Genomic DNA, 18,461 nt, shown 5'->3' with positions numbered 1-18,461 from the left:
CCGCTCTGCCCCGCCCCTCCACCGACGCGCCGCTCTGCCCCGCCCCTCCACCGACGCGCCGCTCTGCCCCGCCCCTCCGACTCTCTGCTCGCCCCGCCCCTCCTCCGACGTGCCGCCTGGCTCCGCCCCTCCTCCGACGCGCCGCTCTGCCCAGCCCCTCCTCCGACGCGCCCGGCCCCTCTCGCTTTCGCGGGCTCGGCCAGGAGACCTGGGCTGCGCGCGGCGCATGGCGCTTGCCGGGAGAGTCATGGCTAGTAAGTGGCGGGGCAGCCGAGCTGGCGTCGGAGGGGTGGCCGCGGATGCGGCGCCGGGCGGAGGCCCTCGCCGGATCAGCTCTCCTCCGCGCCGTGTCCCCGCCGCCTGCGTAGCCTTCATTCCCTGACGTGGGGTCCTGGTGTCCCCAGTGTCCGCAGTGTCGCGGGTGTCCGCGGCGCTCGGGCGGCGGGGAGGGGCCGTGGAACGCGGCCCGGCGCCCTCCCGGGGATTGCGGGCTTCGGGGGCCTCCGGGCGAGGCGGTGCGGCCGGTGGTCCCGGCCTCCTGCCCCGGTCCCTGCGCGGGAGGAGGGGGCGGTGCGCCTTTGTAGTGCGGGTTCCGTCCCTCCAGCCCGGCCCGGCCCGGCCGGCTGCGCTTGGCGCGAAGCCTCGGCCAGGCAGGCAGGCACTGCCGCTCCAGGTGCGACAGCCCCGCCCCCGGCCTCGCGGACTTAGTTTGAGCCAGAAGCGGGACCCTCCGGCGCGGTTGCTGTCGCTCTCTTCGCCTTGAATCTGTCTTTGAACCTGGGTTTTGCAAAGGCATCGACGCTGGTTATTTATGGTTTGGGCCCTGTCCCGTGAAAGTGGAACTGTGCGTCTCGGACTCGCGCTGTGGGAAGAGGGCTGGTTACCATGCTCCCCGCTCCCTACCCCCACCCCCGGGACGCCCTCTTGTCCTGAAGGAAACCCTGGCAAGCTGTCCGCATCCGGACGCCGAGCTCCCAGCTCAGGGTTACCGTTACACGGCCCATCCTGGACGGCCCAGGGCCGGGGTCCAGGCCCGTGCGCCCCCAGGCCTCTGCCGGGTTCCCTCCCGAGAGGCACTGCGTGCTCTGGTCTCGGGGTCGGGAGACCGGGATTATTCAGTCGTAGCCTGGCCCAGCCAGCAAGGATGGGCTCTGCACCCGTTTCCTGTCCTGTAAAGTGGATATGAACTGCCCTCCCCAGGTCCCCGCGGCCCCCGAGGTGGTGAGGAGGGTGGAAGTGCGCCGGGGCGCAGAGCAGGTCGCGCTGCAGGAGTGTCGGGATGGGGTGGGGCAGTCCTTCCGCACCCCGCTCTGGGCAGGAGTGGGGTCTGCAGAGGCGGAGCACGACAGGCTGCTGGCCTTGAGAACCGCGGTTTCTGATGGGGTCATCTGACCCCTGGAGGAGTGTTTTCAAGTTACGTGACTTCCCCGTCACTCACCCCAAACAAACCAACCGGGTGGCCGTCCTGCTTTATCCCTTTACAGAGCCCCAAGGGACCGGTGACCTGCAAGTGGGTGCTTTTGCCCTGAGCCGCCCACGCCAATACAAGGAGAAGGGGTTTGGCATAGCAGGGCAGAGACGTTATTCATTGATCAGTGAATGGAGGAGGCAGCGCTCCTGCTCTAAAATGCCTCCCTGAGGGGAAGGTGAGCAGGGATCTTATAGGATGTGAAGGGGAGGGTCTCCAGGTCGTAGCTCCGGGTGGGGGCATTTGGGGCATGCACACCTCTTCCCTTGCACACGTTTCCTTTTGCACATGGCAGCCCATTCCATCTTGGACCTTTCTGGTTTGGACCGGTAGGGACTGGTTCTGCTGGTTGGCCACGTGATATTGTTTTGCTTTGGTTCCTATAAGCAATCACAACTTAAAAACAAAGCATTAAACTTGGAAGATATGTTAAGGACTTCCCAGGGTGATGAGATCCCTCCTCTGATTATGTCTTGCTCCTCCTCCTTGAGCGGCAATGGATGAAGATCTGTGTTCCCTAAGCTCTTCCAGCTGATGAGGGCATCGGCATAGGGGCCCAGAGAGGAGGAGAACTTATCCCTAGCAAGTTTTAGATATGTTTGCTTGTCATCCGGTTGGTCTCTCAACCTCTGAGATCCCTGGTTAATACCATTTGGAATTTAATTAGTCTTTTGCTAACAAAGGAAACCAGACAGTTTAGGATGCAAGGCCCAAAGAATAGAAGAAGCAGAATAGCCACCAGAGGCCTCAGAAACGTGATAGAAACCAAGTCAGGCTGGGAGAGTCTGTTGGGCCCCATTCCACATAGCCTAGCGGTGCTGTAGGTATAGGCCTTTCAGGGAGGCACAGGTCAGGGTGAGGATAAGTATAGTTATGAGAGATGACAGAAGGAGTCCCAACACCTCCACAGGGTAGGAAGCCAGCCCACCAAGGACTCATCTTTATGTCTCCAGAGTAAGAGCTTCAGGCCTAAGAGGGGCTCATAGGGAAAGTCAGGATGGCTTGGAGTTACCAAGTCTTCTGGTTCAGGGTCTCTCTTGACTTGAGTATGACGCACCTGAGGGGTGACTCCCTGTAATTTTAGGACAGAGTGAGTGGTTAGAATCACCAGATAAGGCCTGTTCCACTTAGGAAGGACTAGTCCTGTGGGCTCCCAGTATTCCATGTTTTTAGGTCTACCAAATCACCAGGCTGGAAGGGATGGAGGGCCAGATCCATGGGGCCAGGCAGGACTTGGTTGCCATATGCTGTGAATGCCTTCACTGTTTACCCTACCTGAAGGGTGTACTCTAGTTGTTCTCTTCTCCTGTACTTCTGCCTTCCTGTACCTCCCACTGGCTTTTTGACTGGGAGGGTTGGAGTGTTGCATGCTGATTGGCATGGCCTGATGAGGCCTTGATTAATGAAGTTCTTTACAATGAGGGGCATACCATTTAGGGCATCCTGTCTGAGAGGATATTGTTTAACATTTGGGCATGTGTGCCCAGGTTTTAATTTGACAATTACCGGGTTCGCTTGGATGCGTGTCCCACTCTTTCTTGGGCCCAAACTCAAGGATTTACCTTTAATAATTCCATTAAGTTTGCCTTTAAACCTTTTGACTCAGTCCCTTTTTTCAGGAACATAATTATCTGGTGACCAAAGGCTGAGGGGACATTTACCTCCAATTGGTCCCCTTTCAAATAAATGGAATAATTTATGCAGCAGGTCCCTACCCAGCAAAGGATTAGGGCATTCTGGCACATATAGAAAGGAACGGGTTCACTGTTTTCACCTAATTTGTAGATTAAAGGTTTAATAAACTGCTGGTTCTCTGTGGTCCCTAATACCTCCAATATATTACATCTCTGGCTAGTAAGTTTGAATATTTGTAGCTAGATATTTGAGGAAACTAGAATTTAAGATCCAGTCCAGTTTACAGGTAGAAAACCAAAATCTCAAAGACAATGAATAGAACTAGAATCTAATACCCACAATTGTGTGTTAGTTTCTACTGAAACATAATTTTTCTCTCTAAAATCACCCTCATTTTTTTTTAGAAATGATACCCAAATTAAGACTAACTAGTTGGCAAAATAAGTCTAGTTTCAATAAAACTTGGTCCAATTATTTACATAAGTGCAGCAAATAGCCATTGATCGTATAGGTTCTTTTAACTCTGCTTTGCTGAAACTTTTTATAGGGAATCTCAGATTGATCTTCAAAGGCCTCTCAAGGCCCGGCCAGGCAAAGCCAAGGACCTGTCATCAGGATCTGCCTGCAGTACCTATAGATTTGAATGAATTCCCCTCTTCTCTTGAGGTTCCCTAAAATATCCTTGAGGTTCCCTGCACCTGCCAAAGAAGTCACCTTCTTTACCCACCTGGTAAAGTTGCTGGGAACCGTGTAAACAAGGTACCAGGCCAATATTTCCAAGTGACTTTATTTCATAAAGTCGACCTTTATTCCTCAAAAGCTGTCTGGTCATATCTGAGTTTATGCATGTTTCTCTCAAATATGACATTCCAGTCAAAGCTTTGGCAATATAACCAGTGTTTCCAGTTGTGTCCTGTTATAAGGAGAACATATTTTTATTGAACTTATACAAATAACTACATTGCCATGAAAATAGCAATATTCTCTCACGAAGAGTTTCCAAATTCTGGAGGGATCAGGTAGGGGAAAAAAGATAAATGTTTCAATTCTGCTTTCAAGGGTATAATTTACCAAATTTTTCTAAGTCATAGTTAGCTTGAGAGAAAAAAGAAAAAGAGTTCATTAAATCTTCTGTTAGCAGTTTCATGAACTCAGTTTTTCCGTTAGATTTCTGTAATTTTTTTTACACCCAGTTCAGTTTTATGATCTGAAAGTTTATCAGAAACTTGTATTCTAGAGTAAGTGTCAGAGTCTTTTCCATGAATCTCTCTGAAGATGAAATGCATCTGTAAAAACATCAAAGTAAAATGACAACTGCAAATGACAAAAGACTCAAAAAGTGCAATTGACAAAGAAACTTGACTATTTCTATGACACACAACACTTCAAGATAATAACTATAATTATGGCTGACAAACAGGACATACCAGAATTTTAGGAATGTCATATAATTTTTTTTTTTGAGGAAGATTACACCTGAGCTAACTACTGCCAGTCCTCCTCTTTTTGCTGAGGAAGACTGGCCCTGAGCTAAAATCCAAGCCCATCTTCCTCTACCTTTTATATGTGGGACGCCAACCACAGCATGGCTTTTGCCAAGCGGTGCCATGTCTGCACCTGGGATCCGAACCAGCGAACTCTGGGCCAATGAGAAGTGGAATGTGCGCACTTAACCGCTGCGCCACTGGGCAGGCCCTGGAATGTCATATAATTTTTAAAATGTTTATATCAATAACATTTACCCACATAATACCACCTAAGAAGGTTTATCATCATTTATTTGACAATGCTTGCCATATAATTTAACATACCAAGTAAGTCTAATTAGTTTAATATCTTCCTCTTTAGAGAAAGAGAGAACAGTTTCTTTGAGAAGTCCCAGGGCTGATTGGAACTTCTCAAAGTTTCCTTTTTTTAAGTCAAAAGAAGGACTTCAATTTTAGGAGAGATTCACCCCTAAAAAAGTCAAAAAGTTTAAAAACACTTGGTCAAATAGGGAACAGTGCTGTTATCCATTCAATCAAAATGACGACAGAAACAGAAAAACCTTAATAGAGCTCATTGTCTTTGAACATAGAAAGTTATTTTAACAAAATATGGATTTTCTGTCATTTAGGTAGACTTACTCAAAGGTAAAGAAAAACCTTTTATAACCTCTTTATCAAGAGCAGACCAAAAGTTCAAGAAAATTATCTTTTTAGAGAGAAAGCCACATTCTAGTTTTTGCACCAGCCTACATTTTACATCAAGACTCCTTAATTAAATTCATTTCAATCTTAGCCAGCTTGACCATGCACAAAACTCAGGGTTATACTTCCATCAGCCTTCTATCACTTTCTTTTTACATTCAGAATTTGTCCCATGCCTTCCTTTTTTTTTTTTCCTCTTCCTAATACTTTAGGACAAATTTATTTTTCTTATTAAAACAAAAATACTTCCATTCTTTATACCTTGTTTACTGAAAACATATATCTTATTTTCTTTGAATACAAAGATGTTTTCCTTATTAAATTTTTAGTAGTTTTAATTACATATATTAATTGGAATTCTTAACCCTTACAGACCTTAATTTTTAATGAAAACTAAAAAGCAGGCCCTTTGAACTGTCCTTTACTTAGCATTCGGTGACTTGGCAAACTCACAAATGCTTTTTATAATTTCTAGAAACATATTACTTTTGTCAATGCAAAATAACCAATAACCATTCTACAGATAAGAGAAATAACATGAGTTTTCCTTGAGCCAGAATGAGGATTATAACCCAAGAAGGCCTTAGAAAGCATTCCGGAGAAGCATGGTTTTCAGCAGTCTTATATCTCTTTAGAACAAAGAACATACATTAAACACGCCCAGGATACATTTTCATCAAAATTTCAAAGAGGTTTTTAGTTGCAAATTAGCAGGTCAACACGACCCTGATGTTGGGAAAGGGACTAATCCTGGCATTACCAATAGGGCTTTGAGGGGAAGTCTGCCCTCTTATCTTAAGAGAGTGCATTCTTTACTTTAATGGTTAAGCAGGAGTACAATGCATTTGATAGGCCATAAGTCAGGCTTCTTTAGTTCAAGTGGAATCAGTTTTGAACCTGAATATTTACCCCATATACCTCAGTATGGGAAAATTACTTGTCACACTAATTATTTAGATTGCCTATAAAGGCTTTGACACATCAGACAAAATCAGTTATTCTAAGCTATTATTTTGCTGACAAATTTGTAATGGGGATACCATGAGCTTATTTGACTAGTAAACCCAGACTGCACATCTGCATCATATCCAAAGTTGATAACTATAAAGACATGCCTATTTTAATCAAACCAACAAACTTAAACGAACTTTTTCTACTTTTTTTTTTTGAGGAAGATTAGCCCTGAGCTAACCTCTGCTGCCAATCTTCCTCTTTTTGCTGAGGAAGAGTGGCCCTGAGCTAACATCTGTGCCCATCTCCCTCTATGTTATGTGTGGGACGCCTGCCACAGCATGGCTTGATAAGCTGTCTGTAGGTCTGTGCCCAGGATCTGAACCAGTGAACCGTGGGCCGCTGAAGCAGAGTGTGTGAACTTAACTGCTACGCCAACAGGCCAGTCCCTAAATAAATTTTTATTTACCAAAGATTATTTATTATCATGTTAACTTGAAAGACGTTCGGGTTAGTTCCTATGGCGCTTTGCCTGTGGATGTTGCTCTATCTCAAGGTTTCTCAGCCTCAGCAGTGTGGGCGTTTTGGACTGGATAATTCTTTGTTGTGGGGTCTGCCCTGTGCCTTGAGGCATGTTTAGCAGTATCGCTGCCTTTGCCCACTAGATGCCGGTAGCACCCCACCAGGCATGACAATCAAAACTGTCTCCAGACATTGCCAGATGTCCTGGGGGGCAAAGTTGCCGTCCAGTTGAGAACTGCTGCTCCATCTGATTCAGATTTCTTGACAGCTGTGTTCTTTTATCTTCGTCCTCAGCTTTCCGCTTGGCCCTCATCCAACTTCAAGTTTCTTCCGTCAAATCAGATAACCTCACTCGAGCTTGTGGCCTTGTCCGGGAGGCGGCAGCACAAGGAGCCAAAATAGTTTGTCTGCCAGTAAGTATGGAGGCAGTCAGCCCTTTGTGGGAGCTGTTGACCCAGCAGGATAGTGTCTGCTAGTGCTGGTTGTCCTCTTGTGTCTGGATCCAGCAAGGTCCTTTGGGACCCCAGGACTGTCCCATGTTTGTCTGGAAGGTGACCCTAGCCAGGGTTTCTGTGATAGGATATGCTGGCCTTATTACAGGTCTTTAACTTCAAGATCATCTGTTCTGTTCAGAGTCCTCATAGGCTGAGGGACTTACCTGAAGCAGAAATCCTCAGTGCCTCGGCTACTCACTTTCTTTCCTTGTAGAATTAAGTCTTTACAGGACCAGGACATAGTGATTTTAGTGCTAAGCCCCCAACGTTTTCAAAAAATTGTTGAAAACTGAAGATTGTCAGAGACATTTGGGAAGCTTGTAGTACCTTCCTCAAAGTGGTAGACCGTGGTGAGTTGGGTGGACTGTGCTTCTCTTTCCTAGGTAATTTCCTTCAGAGCAGAACCAGCTGAAGGCCACATCCCATTTGTCTGTCACTGGGTACGGTTCGAGTCCTGCTTGGGTCAGGGCATATGTCTGCTGGCGTCTTCTCCTGGCAGAGGCCACTGGGGTTGGTGGTGGATTCCACACAGACCCCCCGACCCTACCCCTCCCACTGTGGGGAGGAGGCAGCCCTTTGCAAACCCTGCTGAGGTTGACTGGAGGGTGTTTGGGGCTACCTTGTAGTTTAGGCTCCAGACCGTCACAGTGGCCAGTGAGTAGGGATCTTTAACAGGGGAGCTGAGGTCGTAATGAATCCTGTCCTCCTCACGGCTCCAGTCACGGGACTCTCCCGTACTTGGACCCTGATCATGTGTCTTGTGGAATAAGTTGTTGGGGGTCAGAGTCCAAAGGCCGGGGGTGAAAGCACGTGAATGCTGTGCGTGCGCCTTCTGATAGGCCTTGTGTGAGCTGCTGATCCTCGGCTTGAGTCTGCTGGCTCAGTGCCAGGTGCACAGGCAACCTCAATACATGGGAAACAAGGACTTAGAGTTGAAGTCTATTAGTTTTTGCTTTTCTCAGAGAGCTATTGAAGACAGACAGGTCTTGGGGAATGAGAGATTTCACAGGATCAGAACGATAGTGCTGGAAGGGAGCATAGAAGTAGCTCATTTTACAGATGAGGAAGCATTTTACTTTCTGTGGCTTTCAAAGCTTCCGTACTTTTTGAAACACAGGCTTTATTGCTTTACAGAGTTATTAATATACCTTTGAGCCTATGGGTGCATCCTAACCCCAAAGTGGTGTGAGTTAGCCCAGCTGTAGTGGGGCCTGGGGGCCCGAGGCTGGGAACTCCTAGTTCTCTGCAGACTCGAGGGAGAGGCAGGACTGGCCTCTGCTGAAGTGACCGGGATCTGAGAGAGCACACGTGACCTGTGTCCTCTGCCGAGCCAGCTGCAGAGTCCTGCCTGTGCCCACAGGCTCTTTAGCCCGGGGAGGTCAGTGTCTTTCGTATGAGCTGTGTTGTGTCCCTTTGAGAGCAGAGCTAGAAGAAGCAGCTATGTCTTCTTAGAGCAGAACTTTAAAACAGGTTGGGTGTTTTAGTGTTCTTTTCCCTTCCTTTGCCAACATTATTCTAGGAATGCTTTAATTCTCCATATGGCACGAACTATTTTCCTCAATATGCGGAGAAAATTCCTGGTGAATCCACACAGAAGCTTTCTGAAGTAGCAAAGGAGTGCAGCATATATCTCATTGGAGGTAACTTCCTGCCCACAAGGTACAATGGCCTTAACATGAAAAAATCCAAATAATTTTTGTTGTTACATTTAAATGGGAAACAAATTAGCCACTGAAAACAAGGAGGTAAGTCTGTATGTAGTAATGTGGAAGGATCTTCAAAAAACACTGTTACGTGGACAAAGAGGAAGTTCAATGTGATGTGTGCAGGTTCTCTCATTCAGATTAATTCCCCACACGAAAGGTTTATATTTTTATCTGTAGTTCTGTATGTAAGACAGAGTGAATCTTGTAGAAGGAACACACCACACTGATGCTAGGAATTTCCCTGGAGAAGGAGGGGGAGCCCAGGGGCAGGTGGAAAGGTGAAAGAAAAACCCTATCTGAACGTCTGCCATTATGCCTAAAACAGATTAAGAAATTTTCCTTCATAAAGGGGCCACTCACATCAAGAGAGCGTTGTTTTGGTTTTGAAATAAATTTTAAAATGTTCTGTTTGCTTAAGTGAAAAATAAGTACAGTAACACTCTAGTAAATATAGCAAACAAGACTATTTCTGTTTGAGAGACTTTAAGAGGGAGATAGTAGGAATGGGAAACGGAGAAGAGGTGGAGGACAGCAGGCAGAGCAAGAAGAGGCAGAGCCAGCCGCAGGGTTGCACTCGGTGCTGGAAGGCATGTGGCCTTCGGGCCAGTCCTGTGGCAGGACCTACTGAACTGAAGTTGAGCGAGAGTGAGTTCCCTGGGCTGCTCCGCTGTTACAGACGAAGTGTTGCTCCAGATCAAAGCTGAGTTCAGAAACAGTTTGGTTACTTTTGAAACCTGTCTTTGGCATCTGACCTAATTATATTTCATCTACACTCGAGAGCTTCTCTCTGAAAACTCATGTTCAAGAAGAAAAAACCATGATTAGATAAACCTTTGAAGATAGTCAACTCTATTGTTGGACCCAAGTGACAGTTTATCCAGTCTTTGTCCACTTATCATAGAAGAGTGCTTTATTCAGAATGTTTTCTGTGCCTGTGTGTCTCTCCTCTCAATGAAAGGTTCCATTCCTGAAGAGGATGCTGGGAAATTATATAACACCTGTGCTGTGTTTGGGCCTGATGGCGCTTTATTGGTAAAGCACAGAAAGGTAAGTTTGGAATGTGGAAGTCTTGTTGCCACTTGAGAATTTGCCATGAAGCCCCGTAGTCCCTCTCATCATATTGTACACACAGCAGGCATCTGACTTGTTGGCACAGATGCCTATTCCTGGCTGTTGGTATTGTTATTTGTATGGTACATCTTTTTCTAATCTCCTATTTTCAGTTCCCCAGTGCTGCTGCTTTTGTCCAGAGTTCACAGGTATCTGGGGGAAAGCTGGTCTGATAGGACCACTCTGCCATTCCCAGGAGAGGAGCCAGGACCGAGCTGTTACCCCTACTCTTTGAAGTGTGTGTTTTCAGTATTGAGTTTTCCAGTCCATGAATATGGTGTACATCCTTGCATTTTTTAGGCTTTAATTTCTCTCAAATTGTTTTTATAGTTTTGTGTGTATAGTCTTATATTTCGTTTGCTAGATTTATTTCTAATTGACGTGTTTTGGCGGCCTTTCATTTTCTGTTCTTGCTGGTATATAGAAGAACAACTAATTTTTAAAATATTGACCTTGTAATAGTAACCTTGTTAAACTCAGTCATTAATTCTACTAACTCGTCTGTAGATTTTCTAGGTTCACAATTATATCGTTTGAGAATAATGACAGATTTGCTTTTTTTCTTTCTAATTGTTGTACTTTTTATTCCTTTCTTTTCCCTTGTTCCGGGACCTCTGGAATAGGTTGAATGGCAAGTGTCTTTGTCTTGTTCCTGATCTCAATAGAAGGCTTTTAGTGTTTCACCATTAATTACAATATTTCTTTAGGTTTTTTTACAGATACTCTTTATCAGATTAACGGAGCTCCCTTCCTAGAAGAGTTTTCTTTTTTTGTTTTGTTTTTTGAATAAGAATGCTCATTATGCACCTCTTCAGATGACCATATGACTTTTCTCCTTTATTTGCTTAGTGTGGTAAATTACATTGACTGATTTTCTAGTGTTAAAGCACACTTGCTTTCCTTGAATAAATCCAATTTGGAAGTGATGTGTTATTCTTTTTATATATTGCTAAATTTGGTTTGCAAAATTTTACCTATTTTTAGTCACTCACCCACTCTCTACCTCTCCTGTCGACGTGTCAGTTTGTTCTGATTCTGAGTAGTCTTCATTTAGCGTTTATATTGAGTAAAAAGCAGCACATTAATTGCTTCCCGTAAGAAACGTAGGCATTGGTTTGCTCACTGCCTAGAAACGAAGGGTCATAAAGTCCCTAGCATCATTTCTTGTTTCCTGTGTTAGGATTCATTGTGGTAAGATGTTGGTCAGCTGGTGGGTGGGTTGTGGGCTGGATGGGGGTGCTGTTTGTACAGTTGATCTTAGAGCACCCCCATTCTGGCCATGGAAAGGTGTTTGTTATTACTGCCGTGAACCTGCTCGAAAAGAGGTAACCAAACCCTTTGTTTGTGATGCAGCTCCATCTGTTTGACATTGATGTTCCTGGGAAAATTACCTTTCAAGAATCTAAAACACTGAGTCCTGGTGATAGTTTCTCCACATTTGATACTCGTACGTACCATATAAATTCACCTCTTGTAACAGTCCCAGTAGAAGACGATCAGGTATTCCTTTGTTTTTCTCTTATGTCCCTCCCCAACATCTTTACATAACCTGGTGAAAAGACCAGAGTGAGAAGGGCAGGGGATGGTCAGAGATCTAGAAAGGGCAGCTGAATGGAGAACTCAGGGTGCGACGTGACTTTGCTCTCCATCAGTCACAGCCCTGTTAGCATGCCAGCTTCCAGAGTGTACCTAAGGCCAGGACTGAACACCTCCCACTTAGATAACAAGCATTCAGTTAGGACGAAGTTCTTGTCTCTACTCTGCTGACGTAAATGAAGTCTTTTTGTGGTGAAATCCCAGCAGGAATAGCTTATATGTTTTCACTGTCCACGGGCCCTGTGTTAATGTCTCCCTGTCACTGTTTGTGAGCATAAGGTCGTGGCGCCTTTCCCACACCGTGCTGCAGGAGGTGAACTTCTCACGTCTGCACTTTTTGTTTGGAAAACAGCTTACTGCAGAGTGGGCCTGGGCATCTGCTACGACCTCCGCTTTGCAGAGCTTGCACAGATCTACGCACAGAGAGGTGAGGGGGCTGTGTTGTATAGCTGCTGGGAGGGTTGATTCTGGGCTGGTCCTTGTGGGTAGAGGGAGCCTTTAGTCAGAAAAACTGAGGTCTTAGTCTCTCCCTGCGTCTGGCTTCTCAGACATTTGCTGGGTATGGACAGCATGGCTTCTCAGAGGTTGTGATTGAACACCGTGCAGCTAGGGCAGGAGCCAGGCTCCTCAGGCTGCTGAGCATCTGTTCTGTCCTGGAAGCCCTTCCTGCTACTGTGTTTGGAAAGAGTCAGTTGGAGCCCAGTGGAAATGAAGATGTGGTCTGTGCTCATGGATTTCTCCACTCAGTAGTCCTAGGTGCTGGGTGCAGTAGAAATATAGTCAGTGACATTTTGGTCCAGAGAAGAAGTGGCCTACCGTCCTGGAAGAGCACCAGGTCAAGTGAGACCTGGGTTCTGGTTCCTACTACTTCCCCTTAATTGCACGGTCCTTTGGGTAAATTATTTAATCTGTGGAGCATTGTGGATCTCAGTTTTCTCACAGGAATGGTGTGAGGATTAAGGAGAGAGAATTTATAAAGCTCCTCATATAGTGCTCAACAAATATTAGCATCCCTACCAGCTGCTGAAGCCACTCTGACTCCAATTCGACTTCACTTAACAGAATGAAGTGGCTGCAGACAGTCCGTCTGCTCGGCCGAAGGTGGAGGTGCATGGGCTCTGGGTCAGCAGAGTCTGTTGAGTCTTATCACTACACATTAGAGCACCTGTTCTGCCCCTCGTTTCAGTGGAGAACATTACAGAACATGGTCCTTGGCCATGCGGAGCTGGCCATATGGTGCTGAGAGAAATTCGACTGACAGTTTTCCACTTTGTTTAGGCAAAGTCACATGTTGTGTTTTCGGTTGTCAATACTTTTCTTGTGGGTCTCTGTGTCTCATGTGTGTCTCTAAAGGAATTCAGAGCCATAACTTAATGCTGCTGACCCTGTCTGACTTGGCTGATGTCTCCGTGTGCTTGGGAAGGTTGGGTTTGGTCCTCCTGGTTAAGGAATGCAGGGAGGCACTAGGGTGGTCGGGTGCCCACCTGCACCCACCGTTCTTTGGCCTTTCTCTCCCCAAGGCTGCCAGCTGTTGGTATATCCTGGAGCTTTTAATTTGACCACTGGACCAGCCCACTGGGAGCTCCTTCAGCGAGGCAGGTAAGAGAGCACCTCAAGCATGCCTTCAAGCATCTCAGTGTTCCTTTGTGGGAGGATTTCTGGTTTGGTGGGAGGACTAGCCCTCCTGAGATGGAGTGCATGTTACAGGTTGGCTCAGGCCAGGTCTCTCAACTGTGGCAGTATTGACATTGGGACTAGATAATTCTTTGTTGGGCCTGTCCTGTGCATTGTAGGATGTTTAGCAGCATCCCTGGCCTCTCCCCACTAGATGCCAGTAGCAACCCCCTAATTGTGACAGTCAAAAAGGTCTCCAGATACTGGCACACGCCCCAGCTGAGAACTGGCCTCTGCAGTAAAATACTGTTTGAAGAGAGGGTTCCATGGCTCTAGGGGTCCTTGCATATCTGAGCCAGCCTGTCCTGTCCTCCTTTTAAAAGAAGGAGCTGTGAATTGAGGATAGAAAAAGGTTGCAGATCCACAATGTATAGCTGACCTCTTCTCTGTCTGTTGACTGCAGGGCTGTTGATAATCAGGTGTATGTGGCCACGGCATCTCCTGCCCGGGATGACAAAGCCTCCTATGTTGCCTGGGGACACAGCACCGTTGTGACCCCTTGGTGAGTTGGCTAAGCAAGGACAGGCTCACTGGGAGCTCAAGAGAGATGACGCCTGGGCAGGTGGGGGTCTGGTCCTGAGCAGCCCTGCCCTTCCCCCCACCCCCCCACACATCCCCACGTGTCTGCCAGGCCTCCCTCTCTGTGAGAGAAGCTTCACTTGAGAACCCTGTGAGAAAGAACTGGTCCTGTTCTCCTGGCTGAGTGCCTGGCCCCCCGTGCTGAGTTTCTGAGGGGCTTGCATTGTCAGTCAGATTAGGATCATGTTGGGAGACAAGGCAGCAGTGACAGGGGGCGGGGGGGGGGGGGGGGTTGGTAGAAGAAGCTCCAAAACTCTGGGCTTTTGGTAAAAATTTAGACTGGGTGACTGGCCCTAGGGCAGGAGTGAGTTACAGGGTGAGGATTTTGCTTCCTGCATAACAATTACAGGAGGGGAGAGGATGGGCTCCATTAAGAGAAAGGCTGAAGCATTTCATTACTCAGAGGCTACAGGAGAGGGCAAAGCATCTTTTTACTCAGTGGAACCGGCAAGAAAGGCTGCCCAGCTCAACAGATGTCACACACTAATACACAGATCTCGTGGTCCGCGTCTCTATAGTGCATAGCATCATCACACAGCGCCTCAGTTTGACTCTCTGTGCTAAGTCCAGTTTATGGATAGTGGGATTGGCACTCACAGGATCAAGGGGCTGGAACTGCTGTTGGGATCTGGGACTTCTGGCTTCAGGACTTGGATTTATTTCATGCTCCTTCTCAAACATCTGTGTGATCACACACACACTCACACACACACGCTCACTGATGTGTATGTCTACAGTTTCAGGATAAATATACCAGTAACAGGGCCAAGAGGGCTGACTATCAGTGTGGGGTCCCTCCAGTTTCTCCCTTCTGACTTTATAGTACCCAAAGCTTAAAGCGTGTGATGGGGAGGCAGATGTGACCAGGGAGCGATCTCAGGGAGCCCCTGCACGTTAGGACCTGGGCAGTGGAAGCCTGGAAGGATTAAGTTGGCCTGAAAATGTTCTCCAGCTTTGTTCAAGTTCCTCTGCCCAGGTGTTGGTGACAGACTTCCTGGCCTTTGGGTAGCTCTGCTCCACACTAATTCTCCTGATGAACCTGCTGCCGATCAAGCAGGCTGCTTCTGACGTGAAGTAGTTGTACAAGGTTTATCTTTATTTCTTCCTTTCCAGAATTCCATCTGTGGGGTTGGGGGTCCGCTGGCTCTGATCACTGTTGGCATGGGTTCCTGGGATTAACATAGATCTTTGGATGCTAGAGCAAATGTGGAAGAAATAGAAAAGAATTCAGTTAAGTGGCATTAATGATGGTGTTTGTAGCTCATTTGTGCCAAAAATTTGTTTGTGGCCCTCTGGTCAGGAGAACCAGTTATTATGTCAGTTGTTTGTTCTGTCAGATGACTTCCTTTTGGGCTTTGAAGAAATTTCATTTCATTAGATATGTTTTTGAAGCCCTGTGTGGGCCAAGAGACTCAGCTCTGGAAACGCTTTTCCAGACAGCTGTCCCTGGATTTATGAAGCAGTGTTGCTGTTTGTGAGTCTGGGGCTCCTGCCAGCGGGGCTGCCGGTGGCTCCTGCCACTTCTACCCAGGCCAGCAAATTGAAACCTTTCCATCAAAAACCAAAACCCATGAACACCAGAATCCAGAGATCAGAGGCACCAGACCAGAGATCCACGCGGATCCGGGCCCTGCCCAGGCCCAGCCTCACTGTGCCGGGGGTGGAGCAGCAGCCCCGGGGGCCATGAGGAAGCAGAGGCAGGCTACCTTGTGAAGGCGCCGTGCTGACCTGCACTCACGAGGGGACAGGATGTTGGTCACAGGCGGCTCCATTCCCGAATGTTCATTTCATAGAATAATTACCATTTCCCAGCAATCTGCAGTTTACAAAACATACTCCATAATTGCCTCACTGAGTCCTCATGGAGCTCTTGTTTCCACTTTACAGACGAGGAAATGGAGACTCCAAATGACCTGCCACGAGGCCACACAGCTACTCAAATGGTAGAGCAGGAATCTGTACCCCTACCTTCTTGTGTTAAATCTCAGATTCCCTCCCCCTTGGCCTGTGGGATGGGGAGGAGAAACAGAGAGAGATTGAGCGTCAGCGGATGTCAGTGAGCCTGCTCACGTGCTCCTGCATCTTTTTCAGGGGGGAGGTCCTCGCCACGGCTGGCACTGAAGAGATGATCGTGTACTCGGACATCGGTGAGGTTTGCCCGGCAGTTCAGGTCTCGGGTGTCCCTGTTGCTCTCAGGCCAGACTGTGTGGCTGTCTGTCACCTGGAGGCCCCTGTCACCTGGAGGGGCTCCTGTATGCCCCTCCTCACTTATCCTTGGTTCTCTGGCCAAGCCCTGGGGGCCGGAGCTCAGCTCGAGTTTTCTTGGTTTGGCTTGAGATGCTCGGGGGGCAGCACCCAGCGTCTGTGCCTCTAGACAGGGCCTGTGTTGCCGAGTTTCTTGCTCACGCTCTGATTGTTTTTATACTGTTTGGGGGAAGAAATCCCCTTGGTTAGTGGGGAGTTACATCTTATTAATAGTGCACTTTCTTGTTTTTGCAGACCTGAAGAAGTTGGCTGAAATACGCCAGCAAATCCCTATTTTTAGCCAGAAGCGATTAGACCTCTATGCAGTGGAGGCGAAGAAGCCCTAAGGTTTACATTTCCAACGCGTCATGAAACAAGAAGATGTGTTTCTGCAACATAATCAACTCCCTGCTGAATTCTTTAATGGAGTCGTTTTTGTTTGTTTGTTTTTTGTTTTAATTTCAGCCTTTTCCCTTCCTGGGAGCTCTCCATTGAGATGACGGAGCGTCAGCACACTGACATCTCCACACCGTGTTAAATAGTCCAAAAGGGCTCAGGCTGGCATTGAAGAGCAGGGGAGCCAGGGATGGCTCTAAACCTCCTTCTGTACCTAAGTTGCCTCAGAGCAGTTGATGGAAGTTCCGATCTTGGTGTCCTGGTGGTCGATTCACTGGCTACGAATGTATCTGTCCCGAGCCTCTCGTCTCACTACTGGAGTCCATCACACAGAAACCTGGGCCTGGGGCTGCTCCTTCTCGAGCAGTACCTCACGCTCTGCTCCGAGTGGCTATGGGAGCAGGGTGGTGGGTTGTTGGTGTTTGCCAGCGGAGGTGGCAGCCCCACTCTTCCTAGCAGCCTTTGGGCTCTTCAAATTCAGGGAGCTGACAGTGCAACCCAGACGCCCCTGGTCGAGGGGAAAGACGTTTCCACAGAGAGCCCAGTGCGGCGTTTGCTCCAGGCAACGGAAGATGAGTCTCTGCAGGTTTCCTGATAGGATGAGTGTCTGGAAAGCTTTCTGTTTGCTTTTCTCCCTAGTAACATTTCTAGCTTGATAAAAGCAGATTTCAGCCTGGTGCTTCTCAGATTCCTTTTGCACAATTAAAAATCAAGAATTCTAATGAGCTTTAATTTATGTATGTTATGGCTAGTGTTGGGCTGGTAAACGTTTAACAACCAGCTGTCGGAGAAAAAGCCCTGATTTTGTAGTAGCATTTGCCAACTTCCATGGTGTAAATACTTACACCATGGCCAAATTCAGGCCGTCAATGTGACACCTCTAAACTGAGCGCTCAGATGCAGTCAGCTCTCATGAGCTGGTGCAGTCTGCTCTGACACATCACTGTATGTAGAGACAGTTCCCATACTGGAAAATAAAACAATTTTAAAACAAAAGAATACATGAGCACACATTCAGTAACTGTAAGAATGATGACATCGTGTCCTCAGAAGAGTACGAGAGTGAAAAAGGCAAAGGGCTTTTTAAAATTGTGTACAATTTGGTCAAGTCTGACAGAGGTATACATCCATGAACCCGCTGCAATCGCGATAATGAACATACCCACCTCACCCCCAAATTTGCTGCTCTTCTATAACCCCCTAGCTACTCCTCTCATCCGCAGGCAATCATTAGTCGGCTTTGTCACTATGGATTAGTTTGAATTTTCTAGAATTACCTTAAAATGGAATCATACTGTGTATGTACTTTTTTGTCTGTCTGCTTTCACTCATAATTAATCTGGAGATTGATCCACGTGTGTGCATCAGTAATTCATTCCTTTTCTATTGCTGAATGACAGTCCACTGTATGGATACACCATAATTTACCCGTTCTCAAGACATCTGGGTTGTTTCCAGTTTTTGGCTATTACAAATAAAGCTGCTGGAAACATTTTGTACAAGTTGTTCATTTCTCTTGAGTCAGTATCTAGGAGAGTGGTGGGGTTGTATGTGTATCTCACTGCCAAGCTGTTTTCCAAAGTGCTTGTGCCATTTCACTGAGCTACGAGCTGTCTATGAGAGTCCCATTTGCTCCACATCCTGCACCTGGCGTGATGAGTCTTAATTTAGCCATTTTAATGTGCACATAATGTTATTGCATTATGGTTTTAATTTGTATTTTCCTAATGACTAATGCTGAGCATCTTTTCATGTGCCTCTTTGCTATCTGTGTATCTTCTGTGGTGGAGTGTCTATTCCTATCTTTTCTCTGTATTTTATGGGGTTATTTATCCTCTTATTGATTAATAAGAATTCTTCATATACTCCAAATAAAAGTCTTTTGTTAGGTATTATG

General features: G+C 47.0%; 1 protein-coding gene across 1 annotated transcript; it reads left to right on the top strand.

The window, feature by feature from the left end:
- Positions 1 to 120: 120 nt before the first annotated feature.
- Positions 121 to 18,059, top strand: NIT2 (nitrilase family member 2). Its single transcript, XM_023623913.2, has 10 exons — positions 121 to 254; positions 7,060 to 7,178; positions 8,779 to 8,899; positions 9,924 to 10,012; positions 11,429 to 11,522; positions 12,024 to 12,098; positions 13,192 to 13,270; positions 13,749 to 13,847; positions 16,016 to 16,071; positions 16,424 to 18,059. Exons 1-10 carry the CDS (start codon positions 227 to 229, stop codon positions 16,513 to 16,515), a joined length of 852 nt encoding a protein of 283 aa, XP_023479681.1. The 5' UTR covers positions 121 to 226; the 3' UTR covers positions 16,516 to 18,059.
- The last annotated feature ends 402 nt before the right edge of the window (positions 18,060 to 18,461 follow it).

This window comes from Equus caballus, chromosome 19 (genome assembly GCF_041296265.1).
Source record: "Equus caballus isolate H_3958 breed thoroughbred chromosome 19, TB-T2T, whole genome shotgun sequence".
NCBI lineage: Eukaryota > Metazoa > Chordata > Mammalia > Perissodactyla > Equidae > Equus > Equus caballus.
The sequence above is the reverse complement of the archived record's forward strand: the minus strand, read 5'-3'. Positions and strand labels throughout refer to the sequence as shown.

Excerpts from the sequence above, each read along its gene's own strand:
- NIT2 (XM_023623913.2), top strand. The coding sequence starts at position 227 with ATGGCGCTTGCCGGGAGAGTCATGGCTA. Across the intron at positions 8,900-9,923 it reads CAGCATATATCTCATTGGAG|GTTCCATTCCTGAAGAGGAT; the intron begins GTAACTTCCTGC and ends TCTCAATGAAAG. Across the intron at positions 12,099-13,191 it reads ACAGATCTACGCACAGAGAG|GCTGCCAGCTGTTGGTATAT; the intron begins GTGAGGGGGCTG and ends TCTCTCCCCAAG.